We start from the raw sequence: 19229 nt of genomic DNA, 5'->3' as shown, positions 1-19229 counted from the left end.
GCATGTCAAAATTGTTAAAATATTAATAAAGTACTTATTAAAATTAAATAATATTGAGCATTTTTCACACTGTTCAGACCCCCGAGGATTTTGCAATTGTTTTGTAATTTTTTATTTTTTTTGTAATTTAATTTTTGCTGAAATTTAGAAATATTTACACGTTTGGAGAAGCGGTATGAAGTACTGCCACCTGCAGGTAGGAGTTAATGTCACTCAAACCCAACGTTTTCCAAATTCTTTGTAGAAAATGTGTGATGAACCAACAATAATGCATCAGTGTGAAATAATGCGAGTATCTGTGGATTTGTGTAAATTTTCGTGGTTGTGGAATCACAAAAACTAAAGGAGTGATTTGCCAGTAAGAAGATAAAAACTTCTCTAATATTAAGGCACACAACTATCAGGGCCACATAAGATGCTGTGGTGGGCCACATTTGGCCCCCGGGCCTCAGGTTTGACACCCAGGATGGGTACTGAACAGAATCTGGGTTCACTCTTAAAACAGATGTGTTAATATCAACACAAAATGTGTCAAAAACAGCATCAATGTGTATACATAACAAAACATTTTCTTTGCTAATAATTCAAGACTTATTGTGTTAAAAATTATTTAATTAAATTATTTTATACAGTCATTAAATAATTTTAATACGTCAGTTGTGTTAAACTATTAGCAACGTAAATGTGTCGAATTTAAGACAAACTGGGGTAATTTAATTGAAAAAATGTAACCAAGTAAAACATTTACTGTTACTCTGAGGTCATACATTTGATGCAAAGTATCTTTTGCTGATTTTTTAACAGATACTGAATTATTTTTTCTTTGTGTTAAAATATTGGTTAAACTCCATATGAAGCTCTGAGATGTTGCTTCTCCTAATATGATTAAATAAATGTCAGCCAAACGCCGACAGGACAGAAAAAACAATGAATTTTACTCTTTAATCTTCAAAGCAGTTCCTGATTTTACCAGTCAGATAAACGCACTGATCGCAGCTCTTCCCTCACTGAGGTTCCAGATACACTGCAGTGCTTTGTTTGGGTTAATTGGCGGGTATTAAAAAAGGTGAAGCAGTTTTAATCAAATGCGATGGTCATTGTCTCTTTCAGGTATAAAACAGGGAACTTATCTAAGGTCAACCTGGCATGAAAGACGAACGTCGGGTAACAAACTGTGAGTATCAGAACCATTTATGCATCTTTTATTTAATATAACATTCACTTTTTGAATGAAAGCGTTCATTTTAGTGTAAGTCTTCATCAAATATTTGATTCAACTACAAGAAAAGCTCTGTAAGAGAGTTTGGCATGGAATCTCACTTATTCTGATTTAATTTTTTAAAAATAGGCAACAATCATGTTGATGCTATATTTAAGAGATATTTAAATATTTATCAACTTTAAGACTAAAACTCATATTTTTTAGTCAGTGAAAAGAAGCCGGACATGATCAATAAAATTGATCATTTTGATGGAACTGAAACCATTTATCTCATTTTTTTAAATGACTGACGTCTTTCTTTGCAGAGTACTAGGGCCATATTAATAAAAAATTAAATAACGAGAATAAAGACATAGTATTACAAAAATGAAGTCGCAGTAATACAAAAATAAAGTCAAAATGATATGGGAATAACATAATATTTTGAGAATTTAATCATAATATTACTAGAATAAAATGAGAATGTTTTGACTTTATTCTTGCAATCCTATCAATATATTCTCGTAATATTAATTTTTTACTTTTTTCTTAGCGTGGCTCTAACACTGTCATATTTTCAAGTCACTATTTCTGTTAATTATAATTTCCTGCTATTGCAAATGAAAACATGATTACATTTTGCAGACGCGATGATATTTTGTCTCTTATTGCAGGCCTGAAGAACAAGCTCCCTGTAATTCCCAAGCATGGCCACTAGGGGACACTTGTTATTATTTTTCATTTTGGAACCGTTTTGTCTTCTTCACATTACTCCATTGCTGGCTTACTCACTGAAAAACTGCACCATACTTTATCAGGAGACTCACTCTGCTGACGTTTCTCTGGACTGTGCAAACAGGAACCTCGAGACGATCCCTGACGACTTTCCTAAAAATGCTGCTTCGGTTCAACTTAACAACAACAGGCTGAAGAAAATCACCAGAAAGGATTTTTCCAAAATGTCACAGCTGAGAAGACTCCATCTTGGATTCAATCAAATTGACAGTGTGGACGATCGGTCTTTCAGTGATTTGGTTTTCCTTGAAACACTTTCCATGGAACATAACAACCTCAACCACCTGACCAGAGACATGTTTCATGGCCTGTCCAACATCACACTCCTCAACCTCAGCAGCAATTTCATTCAGTTCATTCACTACTCTGCTTTTCGCCACATGTACCGTTTACAAACTCTAGATTTAGGCAACAACGACCTCCAACAAATTGTTGAGATCCAGCCCGTTTTACGGCTACCACAAATCCAGACCCTCAGACTAAGATGCAACCAGTTTTCATCATTCGAGACCAAAGAGCTTTCTCTGAACTTCTCCAGTCTGAGAGAGATTGACATTTCTGGTCCAAACCTGGAAAGATTCAGCATCACAACTCCAATCTTCCCTTTCCTCCAAATGATAAGTCTGTCTGGATGTGAAGGAAATTCAACCCTTAAATGGGACATAACAGACAAAACGTTACTGAAACGTGTGGTCAAGCTGTACATTGCAGACGCTGTGTTGTCATTCATAGAAACGGAAAAAGTCCTGAAGAGTCTCTACTCAGTGAGCCATCTCAGATTGCAACATTTAGATGAATGGATTAGGAAAGGATTATTGTCTACTGTCTGTAAACTACCAGCTCTAAAAACACTGGATTTGTCTAACCGTCTGAGCAATTTCACTCTTAAATTTCAGCCTTGCTCTGAACTTACTCAGCTTGACCTGAGAGAAAGTTACATTAGTAAACTACCAAAAGGCTCACTCCAATCCTTAGAACAGCTGCAGTTCTTGAATCTGAGCACCAACCGGCTCACCAACATACCGTTTGACGTTAGACATCTGTCTTCTCTGGAGATCTTGCTTGTTGGTAACAATCTAATTTCACAACTGAACTGTGAGGATTTTCTGAACACAACCCGTCTGATAGAGCTTTACCTGAATAACAATCGCATTACCAAACTGAAGCAATGCGTCTTGCAGAATCTCACTGATCTGAAGGTTTTGGATTTGAGTAACAATCTGATCTTGACAGTTGGAGACACCTTTAAAAAGACACTGTTCAAGCTAGAGGTCTTAGATATAAGCCATAACTCTATCATATCTCTAGAATCAGGCGATTTTCAAGGCTTACAGCAACTAAAATATTTGAATGTGACAAGAAACTCAATTGGAAAAGTAGATCCTAAAGTGTTTCAGGAGTTAATCAACCTGGAATCTCTTACAGGATGTGTCCCATATGATTATGAACCTAATTTCAGGGGACTACGACTTTTAGAGCATATTACATTGTATTTGTACAATGATGGCATTTTAAAAACCCCTCATTCAAACATTAATGAAAGCTTTTTTACCTTAAAATCTTTGAAAACACTCACGATGATCTCCAAAGACTATCACTACGGCTTTCCGATCGACATGCCAATTGAGCTCCTCCAGTCTATGAAGCATTTGGAAAGTTTCCGCGCCGTGAATATCTACATAAACGCCCCACCTGTGGAAACATTTCATTTTAATCCCCAGCTCAAAAGTCTGACACTTGCAGAAACAGATTTGTCAAACTTGAATCCTGGTATGTTTCTACCGATCCCAAACCTGCAGACTCTTGATCTAGCAAAATGCAAAATCAAGTCTTTGGATTTCTTGACGCAGGCCAATCTTTCTGCTCTCAGATATTTGAAACTCTCCGACAACGGGATCAGTCTGATCAAAGATTCAGTCTTCCAGTCTCTCCCGTCTTTAACGTATTTGGACCTGAGCAACAACCCGTTCACCTGCGAGTGCTTAAATGCAGATTTTATCACATGGGTGAAGAGCAACAAGGAAACACAGGTTATAAATGCTCATCAGTATGTTTGTTCCTTCCCAGTACACAAACAGGGAACCTTGTTGCTAGACTTTGATATCCAGTCCTGTTGGGACAAAGGCAACTTTTTCTTCTTCGTTTCCAGCTCTAGTTTGGTTGTTCTCACTCTCCTCACATCCTTCGTCTACCACTTCCTGAAGTGGCATCTCATCTACATGTTCCACCACTTTCTGGCATTTCTCTATGACAGCAAGAAAGGGAAGAAGGCAGACTCCCACCAGTTTGACGCCTTTGTGTCCTATAACTCCCAAGATGAGGATTGGGTTTACCATGAAATGCTTCCTGTGCTGGAGGAAGAGCAAGGATGGAGACTCTGTCTGGATCACAGAGACTTCCAACCAGGTAAAGTATGGATTTTACTCTGTTTCTCTTTGTTTTTTCAAAAAAAATGTCATTTTTTTAGCTTCCCTTTTATTGTCTGTCTATACTTCCATATAGTTTTACTCAAGTTAAAGTAAAAAGTCACCATCCAAGAAATTACTTAAGAGTAAAAAGGTGTTTGGTAAAATATCTACTCAAGTACTGAGTAACTGATAAAATTATCGATCATTTAAAATTTCTGGATTTTATATCCACTGAATCAAAAACAACATGTTTTAAACAAAAATTCACCAGAGATCTGCAATTTTTGTTAAAGTTTCATATTTTTTAATATATTGTTCTTGCTAACTATATGAATTATTGTCATTTTGGTCTTTAAAATATCAAATTTTCCATATAACTCTATACTTTTGTCCAACTGATGGTGTCCTTTTTAAATATTAAATGATTGATAATTTGATCAATATCAGTAGATATTTTACCAAATACTTTTTTACTCTTACTTCAGTCATTTCTTGGAAGGCTACTCTTTACTTTTACTTGAGTAATAATATGTTGAAGTAGTGCTACTCTTACTTGAGTACCATTTTTTGGGTACTCTGCCCACCTCTGCTCATAGTGTAATATTAAAGCAGAAACTTTTGCTGCTCTTTTATTGTCATTACCTGGTGAAGTTTCTTAAAGACACTCTGATGCACCATATATGTTATATCCACAGGTAAACCCATCATAGAGAACATCACAGATGCCATCTATGGCAGCAGGAAAACCATCTGTGTGATCAGCCGAAACTACCTGCGGAGCGAATGGTGCTCCAGAGAGATCCAGATGGCCAGGTATCTCTATTCAATGAGAAAATAAGAATGTAGATGCTTCATAAAACAATATAAACCTTTCCAACTATCAATTACAGAATCAGGAACTCCCAGTAGTACTAATGACACAAAATCTCATTTGACCTCATCGATTGAAAAATGAGAACATTAGTTCAAGATTTACATTTCTTGTTATGACAGACAACAAATGAGGATTTTGTGAGTTGAATATAAATTTCTGCCTAGATTTAATTCCCATTTCATCTGACCTCTTGCAGTTTCCGCCTGTTTGACGAGAAGAAAGACGTGCTGATTCTGTTGTTTTTGGAGGACATCCCTCCTCAGCATCTGTCTCCTTACCACCGCATGAGAAAGCTGCTGAAGAAATGCACCTACTTAAGCTGGTCTAAGGCTGAAAAACATCCAGGAGTTTTCTGGCAAAACGTCCGGAAAGCTCTGCAGACAAAGGACGATCCCCCTAAAAACCCAGCTCTCCTAACTGGACCAGCACGATGCTGAGGGAAGTCAGAGAGTGTAGTCCCATTGAGAAGCTTTAAATAAAGATCTCTAAAAAGAGAAATCTTAAAACTGCATAGCTACTGTATATTGACCCTTTGCAACTACGTCACTCAATGAGGCGCCATGATGGACTTCCAAGTGAGGGACGGGAGTATTGAGCAAAGAGACTGAAATTGTTTTCATAAGTTGTTTTTGCCAGTTTATTCGTGGCTTCTTCTTGTTCAATCAAACTAAATTGTCTTTGAACGTAACACACCTGGTTGGGGCTCATAAACGGCACATTTACAAAAGATGAAAACAGCTAGCTAGCTTAGAAACCGACTCGTACCTCCTCCTTCCTGATGTGTTGATCAAATTACCGACTGTGCCTGAATTCACATCGCATGATTTATATCAAGATGTCATAAACAGCGTTTCACCTCACACCGGAGGAGCCTTTAAAACATACAGAAGACGAGATGCTAACCAGTTTTTTCCATACATGCTAGGCTACATGACGGCGGCACTGTCTCCATGGTTACCAACGGTTAGACGCGTACTTACTCCATAATGCGATATTTTATATCTTTCTAATTACACTTACTTTTAACGTTAATCTTCTTACCTTGTGAAAAGCGTTCGCTGCAAATCCGCGGTTACACCGAGGACTGATTTTAACTAACGGCCGCGCAGCATCCTGTGACCATTTTTAAAGCGAAATCAACTAAATAAAAGCGATTTTTGATTACTGCCTGTTGTTTACAGGCTTTAAATTAACGCATTGGTTGTTTTGACGTCTGTCATGGCGGTGTTCTGAAGAGCATGACGTCATGTGGAATGGGTCAATAACTTTAAACTCGCAACCTGTAAGCATGGAACTGTTTATGTTATAAGACAAACATGTTCAGTGTTCAGTCCAACATCTGGAATTATGAAGATAAATGCAAATAGTCTAAAAAAAAAATATCAGTTTATCCAAAGTTCAATTTTAGGATGTTATTAAGTTTGTATGAATAGCTGAAGGAGGTTTGAATTGTCATTCATGAGTCACATTCAGGCAAAAGGGGAACAAATAACACAAAGAACCACTGACATTTTGTGAAAAGCTCCATGTATTGGATTTACATCTCATTTTATGCTTCTTTTTTCTTTTTAGTTTATTGAACTTTTGTTACTATTCTTCACAAATGTGTATCTTACGTGTTTAAAAAAACAAATAAAGAATCTCACTGGTGCTTTACCCTGATGTATGTAAAGGTTGAGTCTGTGCAACAATTAAACACTTCTTTCTTAATGCGTTTAAAAAAATCTCAGTGAAGACAACACAACAGTGGAGGGTCATGAGGGTTGTATCTTCCTATTTTCCATATTGAGTAACTGAAGTCGGCTGGTGTCTTTCAGAGAAATAAGGAGGAAGTCTAGCAACGCAAACATTTTACGCTTCGCTTGACACAAGTGCCTTCACTGTGAGTATCAGAAACTTTATTGATTCAATCAGTGACTGGAAATTCCTGCATTTAAGGAAAATTTTGTTGGTTAAAAGTTGCACCTATTCTGTGAGAAAGAACACTTTATGTGTAATTGTTTCTAAGCTAATGCAGGAAAAAATAGTGATTACATAATATGTTGCAAGTTAAATAATGCCCATTCCCAACAAACTAAAAATGTAAAATAAAACTTTATTGTGAGATGATACTTAGATTAAGAAGTTAGTGAAGTATTCCAGTATAGTTTTTACAAAAAATAGCATACTTGGGTAAACTTTGACTTGGTTGTTTACGTTTTTGTGCTCGCTGTTTTGTTCAGCTGTAGTTGTTTTATCCCATTCTCATGAAATACATCTTAAAGTTTTGTTCAAAGTTTCTGTCACTTATGCCAAAATCATCATGTTTATGACTGGAGCATATAAAATGATAAAAAAAAAAACATAATTCAAAACACAAAAAGTTTTGGTGATATGCATTTTTATCAGCTTGACTACTGTGAGGGACCAAACTCAAACGAGGACAAACATTTGTTCAAAGTAGAAAAAGTTTCAATTTTATTTCTTCAAAAAATTGACAAAACATTCAGATTTAAAGCAAGAATAAATCAAAGAATAAATAACAAATTTGGATCCAAATTAACTGAGGTGGGGCTGCACAGTGGCGCAGTTGGTAGAGATGTTGCCTTGCAGCAAGAAGGTTCTGGGTTCGATTCCCGGCCCTGGTCTTTCTGCATGGAGTTTGCATGTTCTCCCTGTGCATGGTGGGTTTTCTCCGGGTACTCCGGTTTCCTCCCACAGTCCAAAAACATGACTGTCAGGTTAATTTGCCTCTCCAAATTGACCCTAGGTGTGAGTGTTGTGTGTCTCTGTGTTGCCCTGTGACAGACTGGCGACCTGTCCAGGGTGACCCCACCTCTCGCCCGGTACGCCAGCTGGAGATGGGCACCAGCAACCCTCCCGACCCCACTGAGGGACAAGGGTGTATAGAAAATGGATGGATGGATTAACTGAGGTCAACTGAACTCTAACTGAACACATCAAAATCTGACCTGACAAACAAAGAACAAAGGCTGGAGTAACCTAAATCTACCACATGATGGAGGTCTGACCAAACAAAACAACAAAAATACAAAATTAACTTTAACTTAGCACAAACAATAAGTGAATATTTGAGTGACAAAATTAAATTAAAAAAACAACTTGAAGTCTCCCCCTTCAGTCTTTCAAGAATTTGTAGCTGGTTCCTATACGTGGCAGCTCAAATAAAAACACAAGTATAAATGAACCATTCATACAGACAATAACTAAAGTGTGCACCCATTAGAAAATATATGTCTAAATGAAATAACTAACTTAAACAAACTATACTAATAAATAAATAAATACTAACACGATGTGGTGGTAGGAGCATCCACCACAACTACAAACATTTAGAACAAACTAAGTAGATTTTTATGAAAAGATTATCTGTAAATCATTGTTGAACATAAATGTAGAATTTAAATAATGTAAGAAAAGCATTAATTTTCAAAATTTTGCAGCGTCAATGTTGATTTATTTTCTTGGTGAAGAAACATCTCTTATACTTGGCAAAAAGAACGAAAGATAAATAACTTTTTTTTCTATAACAATCAGCAAAATTACTGAATGACTACACCCAGTTCTGCTTTTAGTAAAAGTTTTAAAATGTCTGGTCCAGTTTGCTCAGCAACTCCTCTAACCCTGAAAACATATTGCTATTAAAAGAAATAGCAATATGCAGAGTGTGACAAATGTTGTAAATCTGATAAAAAAAGAAGAAATGAAACAAACACCGTCATTCATTCCTTTTTTTGGATATTGCTTCAACTATTTGTTTTTATCTCTCCCCAAATTTGTTTCTTAGCCCGTCCTACAGCTCAGCAGGCATTTTCTGTGACTTTGTTGATCGGTTTTCTGCCTTGATAAACTTCTAGTTCAACTGAATTTCGCACAGGAGAAACAAATTGTTGAAGCATCTCAAAGATTACCAGTAGAAACCAGATGCATCATGGGAAAGGGTGGGAATATTTTTGTCAAATATGTTCAAATTGATCACTTTTTTGTCTGAAAACGTGATATTTTCTAAAGTTTTCAAAAATAAATCTTTGTCATCAACTAAGGAAGTTGCACTAAGTAATTTTTCTCTGTTTTCAGGTTTTCTGCAGACAACCATCATGGAACAACACTGATAAAAAAGAAAAAAAAAACTAACCTAAAATAAGCATGGCTGCAAGAGGAAGTGTGCATTTTCATTTCACTTGCAAACTTCTCTGCCTCTTGCTTCATATCAATCTTTCGCTGCATTACTCATTGAAAAACTGCACAAAGGAAAGTTCCTCTGCTGAAGTTTCTCTRGACTGTGCAAACAGGAAGCTTGTGATCATCCCTGACGACATCCTRAAAGATGCCGTTTCAGTAAAACTTGGACACAATTTCATTCAGAGAGTTAACCAAAGAGATTTTTGTGGCATGTCACAGATGAAAATCCTGCATCTTGAGTACAATCAAATCGTTCAGGTGGATGATGGCTCTTTCACCGATCTGGTGTCACTGAAAGCTCTCAACATGAGGAAAAACAAACTCACCAACCTGACGAGSAACRTCTTCCAGGGCCTGTCCAACCTCACCGTGCTCGACCTCTCTGAGAACCTCATCCAGTTCATCCATGACTCTGCGTTTTGGGTTCTGACCAGCTTAGARACTGTCTATTTCCAGGAGAATTTGCTCCAACAAATTGTTGACGTTCAGCCCATCTTGCAACTACCACATATTCACACCGTCGACCTTAATTACAATAAATTCTACTCTTTTGAAACAAGAGATCTCCATCTRAACTTTTCTTCAGGTGTTAAAGAGTTGTCTGTTCATAGTCAACACCTCATAAAATTTGGCATCACAACACCAATATTTCCTCATCTCCATAAATTAGCCGTTTCTATGTCTTTGCAAACCAGYTCACGATGGGATTTACCAGACAAACCGTTACTAAAGAACGTGACACACTTGTGTCTTGAAATGCTTCCACTTTCCAATGAGGAGATTCAAAAAGTCCTGCAGACTTTCTACTCACTTCATCACCTAAAACTATATTTTACATACATCCGGTTTCGGGATGGACTGTTGGCTATTGCCTGCAAAATACCAACACTGAGAAAGCTGGATTTGTCTGAAATCGATTTCAGTATTTATACTCTCAAACTTGCACAATGCTCTCAGCTCACAGATCTTGATCTSTCCCTTTGTGTAATAAGTGAACTTCCAGAAGGATCAATGGACTCAATGAGGCAAATGAGGTTTTTCAACGTGAGCTACAACAGGCTAAAAAAGATCCCGCATGACATYAGGAGCCTCTCCKCCCTTGAGATCTTGATTATGAATGATAACATCATTTCCCAMTTSGGCTGTGAGGATTTTGTGAACACAACGCATCTTACAGAACTACACCTAAATGGTAACAGAATTGCCAAAGTGCAAAGATGCGTCATGGAAAGTCTTACTAACCTAAAGTTTTTWAATTTGAGCGGCAATTTGCTCGTGACGTTCAGAGCCTCCACCAAAGTTGGCCTGCAGAAGCTTGAGATCTTGGATTTAAGTCAAAACTTTATAAAATTTCTCAATAATTATGATTTCCGAGGCTTACCTTCCCTGAAACATTTGAATGTAACATCATATTTTATGATCTATCTAAAATATTATACATTTTTGGGACTAAAGAGCCTGAAATCGTTTTCTGGATCATTTCCACTATATTTTGTAAATTTGAGAACTTTGCCACAGTTGGAAAAGATTCAAGTCAACTTCAAATTCAATGGCCCTTTCAAAACTCCTTATTTAAAAACCTATGAAGACTCCATCAAGGTGAAATATTTAAAAAGTGTCTCGATGGCCTGCAGCTACAATCACCAGGGTCTGATCTACTACCTGCAAGAAGGAATCCTTCGTAACATGAAGCATCTGGAATATTTTAAAGCTGAGAATATATATTTGAGTGCTCCATATTCAAACACGTTTCAGTCCAACCAGAAGCTGAGGAGTCTGACGTTTACGAAGACGGATTTGTCAGAGTTACAACCTGAACTGTTTCTTCCAATCCCAAACCTGGAGAGTCTCGATCTCTCCGAGTCTCAGCTGAAGTCTTTGGATTTCCTGGTACACGCTAATCTTCCGGCACTCAGATATCTGAACCTGACCGGCAACGAGTTGAATGTGATTAACAAGACAGTTTTCCAGTCTCTACCGTCTCTAACGTTCTTGGACCTGGACAAAAATCYRTTCACCTGYGARTGCTCAAACGCAGATTTCATCCAGTGGGTAAAGAGCAACACGCAGACCCAGGTGGTAAACGCTCATCAGTACGTTTGCTCCTTTCCTGTGTCCAGACGGGGGAGCTTGTTGCTGGACTTTAATTTCCGGTCCTGTTTGGATGATGGCGGGTTTCTCTGCTTCGTTTCCAGCTCTTGTCTGGTTGTTCTGACTCTCCTCTCATCCTTCGTCTACCACTTCCTGAGGTGGCATCTCACCTACACCTTCCACCTCCTCCTGGCCTTTCTCTATAACAGCAGGAAGGGGAGGAAACGAGACCTTCACCAGTTTGACGCCTTTGTGTCGTATAACGTCCAGGATGAGGGCTGGGTTTACAGAGAGATGCTTCCTGTACTGGAGGGACAGCAGGGCTGGAGACTCTGCCTGCACCACAGGGACTTCCAACCAGGTGAACTCTGCTTTTATCTGGGCTTTTTWAATCATTTTTCACAGTGCTGATCGAGTCAAGACATATAGTTTTATGGATGTAGTTTTTCTCCGATGGTTTTCTCAAGAAAAACTAATTTCCTGATGGTTTTTCCAAGATAGCGAGTTACTTTCCTGTTTTCTGCATAATCTTTTTCCCAATAGTTTGCTCAAGATAACRAGTTAATTTACCATTTTAAAGATACTGTATTCCGAKSATTTTCTCGAGATAAATTAATTAGCTCTTTTCAACATTTTTCTCAAGKTTTTTTTYCCCCCGAAACAATGAGTTAACTTCTCATTTTGCACATATATTTTATTCCGACGGTTTTCGCAGAATAAGTTAATTTCCTCAAGTTTTTTTGTTCATGATCTAATTTACTTAGCTGTAACAGACTATTTTACTGCTGTACTGGGCTTAATAAATGGAAGATTAAGCCTGAATGACTCATTTAATCAGCATAAAAAACATGGAATAGTTTTATCATTATCTGTGTTTTGTTAGACCAAGTATTTCATMGTTTATTTTTGAWTCAGATTTTAAACTGTTGCTGTTTTTATCGTAACCCTCTCATATCATATCACAGGTAAACCAATCATAGAGAACATCACTGAYGCCATCTACGGCAGCAGRAAGACCATCTGTGTGATCAGCCGCAGCTACCTGCAGAGCGAATGGTGCTCCAGAGAGATCCAGATGGCCAGGTGGGGGCGCTGTCTTTAAACAGTTAATCTCAAGAATAAAGCTCTTTTAAATTTAAATATATCAGCTGTCGTAGTAAAGCAAAATTTTATCTATTTCATCCATTTTATTATTCAGAATGTTTATTATGTGAAGCYTATGAATTTTTATTGACCTATAGGGTGCGCTGTCTCTCGATAAATMATTTTATCTTTTAACAAAATATAACTTTTTACTCTATAAAACATTATCACTGACAAACATTTGATATTTTCCAACAAACAACAAATATATCCAACTGGGACATTTTTTTTATGTATTTCTTACTTTTTAAAGTTGATTAAGAGAAACAAAGTGTAACAAAATGACTTTTCAGGTACATTAAACCAATATTATTAAAATAACTCGAGTTGGCAAGAGAAACGCTGTATGAGGATGATGGTAAAGAAGTAAAACATAAATCTCCAAAGATGTTTAAGAACATAAAAGTTTCATGTAATCCTATTGCAACAATTTGTCTTGGTGGACAGAACACAAACAAAGCCAAAAATGTAGCATGAACCAGGATTCGCTGATGCTACAAAAACAAACACGAGAAGAAAAGCTTGTTGGTTTTTCTCCTTTCTTCTATATTATTCTGTCCATACAGACATGAAAAAACATATAGAAAATATAACTTGCACACAGTTTAGCTAAATGTGTTCTTCCTACTCTCACATGAATGCAAAAGGCCTGTATGCTGCTCAGTGTATAAATAGATTGATAAAATAAGGTGTTGCAAAGTGTAATATTCTGTTTTATATCAGAAATACTAATTAGTTTGATTTGAAATCCCTTCAGATTTATGTCTTAGATGAAATGTTTAGATAAAATTAAGCTAATGTTCTTGGAAAGTGTTCTGCAACTACAAGTCAGTGTTTGATAGCTCTACTGTTTTTCTTTTGTCTGATTTCTTGCAGCTTTCGCCTGTTTGATGAGAAGAAGGATGTTCTGATCCTGCTGTTTCTGGAGGAGATTCCTTCTCGTCATCTGTCTCCATATTACCGCATGAGGAAGCTGGTGAAGAAGCGCACCTACCTGAGCTGGCCCCAGGCTGCACAACATCCGGGAGTTTTCTGGCAGAACGTCCAGAGAGCTCTGCAGGCAGGGGGCGCTGTCGCTGAAAACACCGACCCGCTGACCGGACCAGCAGGACGATGAGAGACGTCACAGATCACTAAGAAATAAAAGATAAATCAGGAATACATGCAAATCCTGATCTGTGAAACCATCACATTATTTCTTTTTATAATAATTTAAATGCTTAAAAAAAAACTGAAAATTTCTCAATGAACCTTTATTTCTTGTAAAATACGATTAAAAATCACATCACTAAACATGCCAACCGTGTATCAGTGAGTTAAATTCATTCATGAACTCATAAAACAGAAGAACAAACTGAAATATCAGAAGAAAACTGATGTGTGTTTCTATTATTCATTTTATTTTTTAGTGATGTGAATCTTCACTGTAAAACCTTTGAGCTGCACTTAGTTGTGTCTTCTATCTTCTGCTCTAAAAGTCAAGTAAATTTTTCCAGTTTATATTTTGAGTTTGTGAAAAATAAGTTGTGTTAACTTTTTATTAATTTTGTCAAAACTCTTAAGAGTTGAATAAACAAGAGTTAGCTCTTTAAAAACAGAGAGAAAAAAGACAGGCGTAAGAACTATTTCCCAGAATGCTTAGCGGCAGGTTTGTGCATCCTGAGATGGACGTGTGTTAGATTGATCTGAGTCTTGTGTTTTATTAAGTCAAATGTTCATTTTTAATGTCCTGATCACACTAAATGTTTTAATATTCATTGGGATGTTTTAATAAAATTCATCATCAGATCAGAAATGTTGTTCATGCCACTTAAAATTTAAATCATTCTAAAGTAAAATAAGTATTTATTTTAACTTGATATTGTGAGTAAAATCATAGAGAAATGTGGCTCTTTAATTACGTGAGGGCAGATTTTTTTCTTGCATATTAAGAAATAATTATTTGGTTTAAATTGCAGCATTAAGTTAAAACTCACAATTCAAGATTAATTAAGTTAAAAAAACWAAGTTTAGACAACTTGTTTCTTGTTAAATCGACTTCATGAACTTTAATTTCAGAGTTAAAACCAAAACAACTTGAATTGAATTTTCACGGCAGCAGGTGGATTTTCATTTTCAATTTAAACCACCTTCACTAAGTTTTACAGTGTTGCTGGATGAGCTTGTCTTCTTTCCTCTGTCCACTAGGTGTCACTGTCGTACAGCTTCTAACGGACTCCACATTTCTGCAGCTCAGGTAGTTATTGTGCGTTTATCAAACAAAAACATTATTACTCCTATTTAGTATAATAAGTGCTCATCATCAACCTGCTTTAATGCCAGATTACAACATCTCTACTTCTTATTAACTAAATTTACCAAACATTTGATGCATTAAAACTAAAGTACTAAAATGCTGTTAGAGGAAGACATTGAACAGTACATGTAGGGAGAGCGTAGCTTCCTTTTTGTTGGTGTTAAGACGTGAAGCAAGTCGTCGGTTCAGACATTTACAGCATTGGGCATCAAACTGTGAGTACTAAAATTTGTTCTTAGCCTAACTTTATGCAACATTAAAGCATCTAATTTTGGTTTTCATTTGGTATACCAAAAGCTGTTTGGGTATATGTATAGCAGGCTAGGCTTTTAGGAACCAATGGCTTTATTTCAGCAGTTTCAAGAACAATAAATCAGTCAATTGGAAAAAAAACAGTCAACACCAATGAAACGTTGACTGAACCTCTCAGGTGAAATGTGAAAGGTCACTTAACTGAACCTGAACTGAAAATAAGTGCATGCATGTCAATCCCTGGACCTCCTTAATGCGTAATATTTATGCGTTATTACATTAATAATGCATAAATTACATTACATTTGATGCTGGTTATGTGATAATTGTTATGCTTTACTTTTTATTTTTTTGATACATGTAGAGATGAAATTCTCATTATGCATCAGTARAAGACTCTTTAAAGAATACATATACAAGATATTTTAGTTTTATTTGTTTATTAAAGTACTTTACTGACTTCCTCTTATGCAGACATTCACTCCTGGTCTATAGTTATGTGACCATTAACACTACCAACATTAAATTGATATTGCTTAGAGTATACAACCTTTTATTTTGTTTTATAACTTCAATTATCAGCCAAAAGCCAAAAAAAAAAAACACTTTTAGACCTTCAAAAAGTTAGAAAAATGTCTGACACCAATTGTTGCTTATGGGATTAAATGGGTGATCCTAACCAAGTGTTATTCTTCCACTGCATTTTTCTTTTGCAGGTGATGATCTTCAAATAAACATGGCCTCTATAAATACTTTATCTTTATACTTTATTCTTAATCTTTTCTTTCTGCTGCTTCCTGTTAACCCTTTGCTTGCGTTTTCATTGAAAAACTGTACGATACTTTACAAGGAGAACATCTCTGCTGATGTTTCTGTGGACTGCAGAAGCATGAACTTTGTGACTGTCCCTGATTACATCCCTAAAAATACTTCGTCRATACAACTTGGAGACAATCAGCTCCTAAGTATTWACAGAAAAGACTTTTATGGCATGTCAAAGCTGATTAACCTGAATTTAACAGTGAATAAAATTGCTTACGTTGAACCAGGGTCATTTWTYRACTTGGTTTTATTGGAGACACTTGATATGGGAAATAACAAACTTACCAGTCTGACAGTCAAYATGTTTGAAGGCYTGTCCAACCTCACAGTTCTGGTCCTCAGCAGAAACAAGATCCAGCATATTCATGAATCTGCCTTCCAGTSTTTGACCAGCTTACAAACTCTTGATATCGCCAATGTTCAACTTAAGAAAGTTGCAGAAATTCTACCAGTCTTCCATCTCCCGCAATTACTTACACTTAACTTAAAATACATCAGATTTACTACTTTTGACACCAAAGATCTCCCTTTGAATCTCTCCTTGAGCCTTAAAGTGTTGGAAATTTCTAATTCTAATTTGAAAATCTTGAGCATCATAGGGCCAATTTCCCCTTATCTCCAGACAGTAGACGTTTTAGTCACAGATAGTGTAAAATGGGTGTTATTTGACAAAAGCTTACTGAAGAACATAACAAGCTTGGATGTTGCCATAGCATCAGATTCCTTTGACGTAATCCATAAAGTTTTGGAAAGTCTTGAAAGACTGAGAGATATAAAGTTTGAATGTGTGGATAACTGGATTGAAAAGGGTCTGCTACCTGCAGTCTGCAAAATACAAACACTCARGAAGCTTACTATTTCCGAAAGCCATTTTTACAATTTTACTACTGACCTTGCATCGTGCGCCCAGCTCAGAGAACTTAACCTGGAAAATACTTTCATGAATAAACTGTCAAAAGGTTCAATGCAATCAATGACACAACTGCAATTCTTAAACCTGGGTTACAACTTCCTCACCRAAGTTCCAGATGACATAAGCAGCCTCTCTACTCTTGAGATCCTGATTATGAGTGCAAATGACATCTCTGGGTTGAAATGCGGTGATTTTTCCAACACCACGGGCCTGAAAGAACTTTACTTGAACATTAACCGCATAACCCAACTGGAGAGGTGTATTACTGAAAACCTCGTCAATCTAAAGGTTTTGGATATGAGTACCAATAAGCTGATGACATTCGGAGATTCTTTCAAAATTTCCCTGCAGAAACTTGAGGCCTTAGATATCAGCCATAAYCCCATAAGGTATCTCGAGAAAGATGTTTTTCAACATTTAAAGTCTCTCAAAGAACTGAAAGTGGAAACCTATCATTTTGTAGACGTACCTTATTTCAGTGGCTTAGAGAACATTGAAAATTTAACAATCTACTTACATACAGACAGGACTTTCCAAAGTCTTCAATCAAACAATGATAAACCCTTYAGTGACGCTAACACAATGAAGCAGCTAACTCTAATCGGAAGCAGCAATACCCAATGGGTGCCCTTTAATACAATTAGGGAAATGCTCAGAGCTTATGGAGATTTGGGAACCGTCACGGTTTTGAATATCTCTATAAATTACTACGAAGTGGAAACATTTGAACTGAACCTCCAGCTAAACAGTCTGACCTTATCATCAACGGATTTGTCAYACGTAAGCTCTAAATTCTTCCTACCACTCCCAAACCTGCAGCACCTGGATCTCTCCAAGTCTAAACTCAGGTCTTTGGATTTTCTGGTCCAGGCCAACCTTTCTGCTCTCAGATATCTGAACCTAACTGACAATGAGATCAGCGTTATTAACGAGACAGTCTTCCAGTCTCTACCCTCTCTGAGGTTCTTGGCTCTAGACARCAACCCGTTCTCATGCGAGTGCTCAAACGCAGGCTTCATCCACTGGGTAGTGACCAACCCCCAAACCCAGGTGGTAAACGCTCATCAGTATAAATGTTTCTTTCCTGTGGACAAACAAGAAGCCTTGTTACTAGAATTTGATGTGCAGTCATGTCGAGACGATGGCAGCTTTCTATACTTCATTTCCAGCTCTTGTCTGGTTGCTCTGACTCTCCTCTCATCCTTCGTCTACCACTTCCTGAGGTGGCATCTCACCTACACCTTCCACCTCTTCTGGGCCTTTCTCTAYGACAGCAGGAAGGGGAGAAAGAAAGACCCTCATCGGTTTGATGCCTTTGTGTCCTATAACGTCCGYGATGAGGGCTGGGTTTACAGAGAGATGCTTCCAGTGTTGGAGGGAGAGCAGGGCTGGAGACTCTGCCTGCACCACAGAGACTTCCAACCAGGTAAACTCTGTATTGACGCTTTGCACGTGACGTCACGCTCTCCATAACTCCGCCCCTCCGCCATGGCGGACGTCAAAACAACCAAYGCGGTCCTTTAAAGCTGGTCTAAAGACAGACATCTGTAACCTAACATCGCTTCTATTTAGTTGATTTCATATTAAAAATGGTCACAGGTTGCTGCGCTGTCGGCTGCACAAACAGGCAGGGATAGAAACCAAACTTGTCATTTTGTTGTTTAACCATTAATGAGGAAAGAAGCGGCAGCGATGGAAAGTAGCCGTTAACAGTGACTGTCAGCCCTCCGTGTTACTGCGGATTTGCAGAGAACACTTTTTACAAGGTAAGAAGATTAACGTTCATCTACTTTAWATGTAGATGAAAGACATCAAATACCACATTATGGAAAAGGTTTGGTCTAACAGTTGGTAACCATGGAGATAACGCCGCACCGTCATGTAGCCTAGCATGTATGGAAAAACTGGTTAGCATCTCGTCTTTTGTCTGTTTTTAAGGCTCCTCTGGTGTGAGGAGAAACGCTGTTTATGACATAGTGATGTAAATCATGTGGTGTGAATTYAAAGTCTGTAATTTGATCAACAACTCAGGAGGGAGGGAGGAGGTATGGGTTATAAGCTAGTTATTTCCAACTTTTGTCAGTATCGCCATCTTTGAGCTCCAACCAGGAGCGTTACGTTCACAGACAAATTAGTTTGACTCGAACAAGAAGACGTCATGAATAAACGGGCAAAAACAACTTTGGAAAACAATTTCAGTCGCTCTATTCAATTCTCCCATCCCTCACTTCAGACATCCATCATGGCGCCTC

General features: G+C 37.3%; 2 protein-coding genes across 2 annotated transcripts in view; both read left to right on the top strand.

The window, feature by feature from the left end:
• Positions 1–1103: 1103 nt before the first annotated feature.
• On the top strand, positions 1104–14444 carry LOC103472536 (uncharacterized). The gene is made up of 7 exons (XM_017307360.1): positions 1104–1174; positions 1876–4402; positions 5100–5217; positions 5475–5710; positions 9420–11912; positions 12517–12634; positions 13571–14444. The coding sequence occupies exons 2-7, from the start codon at positions 1909–1911 to the stop codon at positions 13809–13811; spliced, it is 5700 nt and encodes a 1899-aa protein (XP_017162849.1). The 5' UTR covers positions 1104–1174; positions 1876–1908; the 3' UTR covers positions 13812–14444.
• Positions 14445–15810: 1366 nt separating this feature from the next.
• Positions 15811–19229, top strand: part of LOC103472638 (toll-like receptor 13) — an 8150-nt gene continuing 4731 nt past the window's right edge. The window contains exons 1-2 of the mRNA XM_008422395.2: positions 15811–18429; positions 18727–18743. Of these exons, the coding sequence (XP_008420617.1) occupies positions 15979–18429; positions 18727–18743 (2468 nt within the window). The 5' untranslated portion in view covers positions 15811–15978. The remainder of the gene's footprint in view (positions 18430–18726; positions 18744–19229) is intronic.

The sequence above is a fragment of the Poecilia reticulata genome, linkage group LG11 (genome assembly GCF_000633615.1).
Source record: "Poecilia reticulata strain Guanapo linkage group LG11, Guppy_female_1.0+MT, whole genome shotgun sequence".
Lineage (NCBI taxonomy): Eukaryota > Metazoa > Chordata > Actinopteri > Cyprinodontiformes > Poeciliidae > Poecilia > Poecilia reticulata.
The sequence above is the reverse complement of the archived record's forward strand: the minus strand, read 5'-3'. Positions and strand labels throughout refer to the sequence as shown.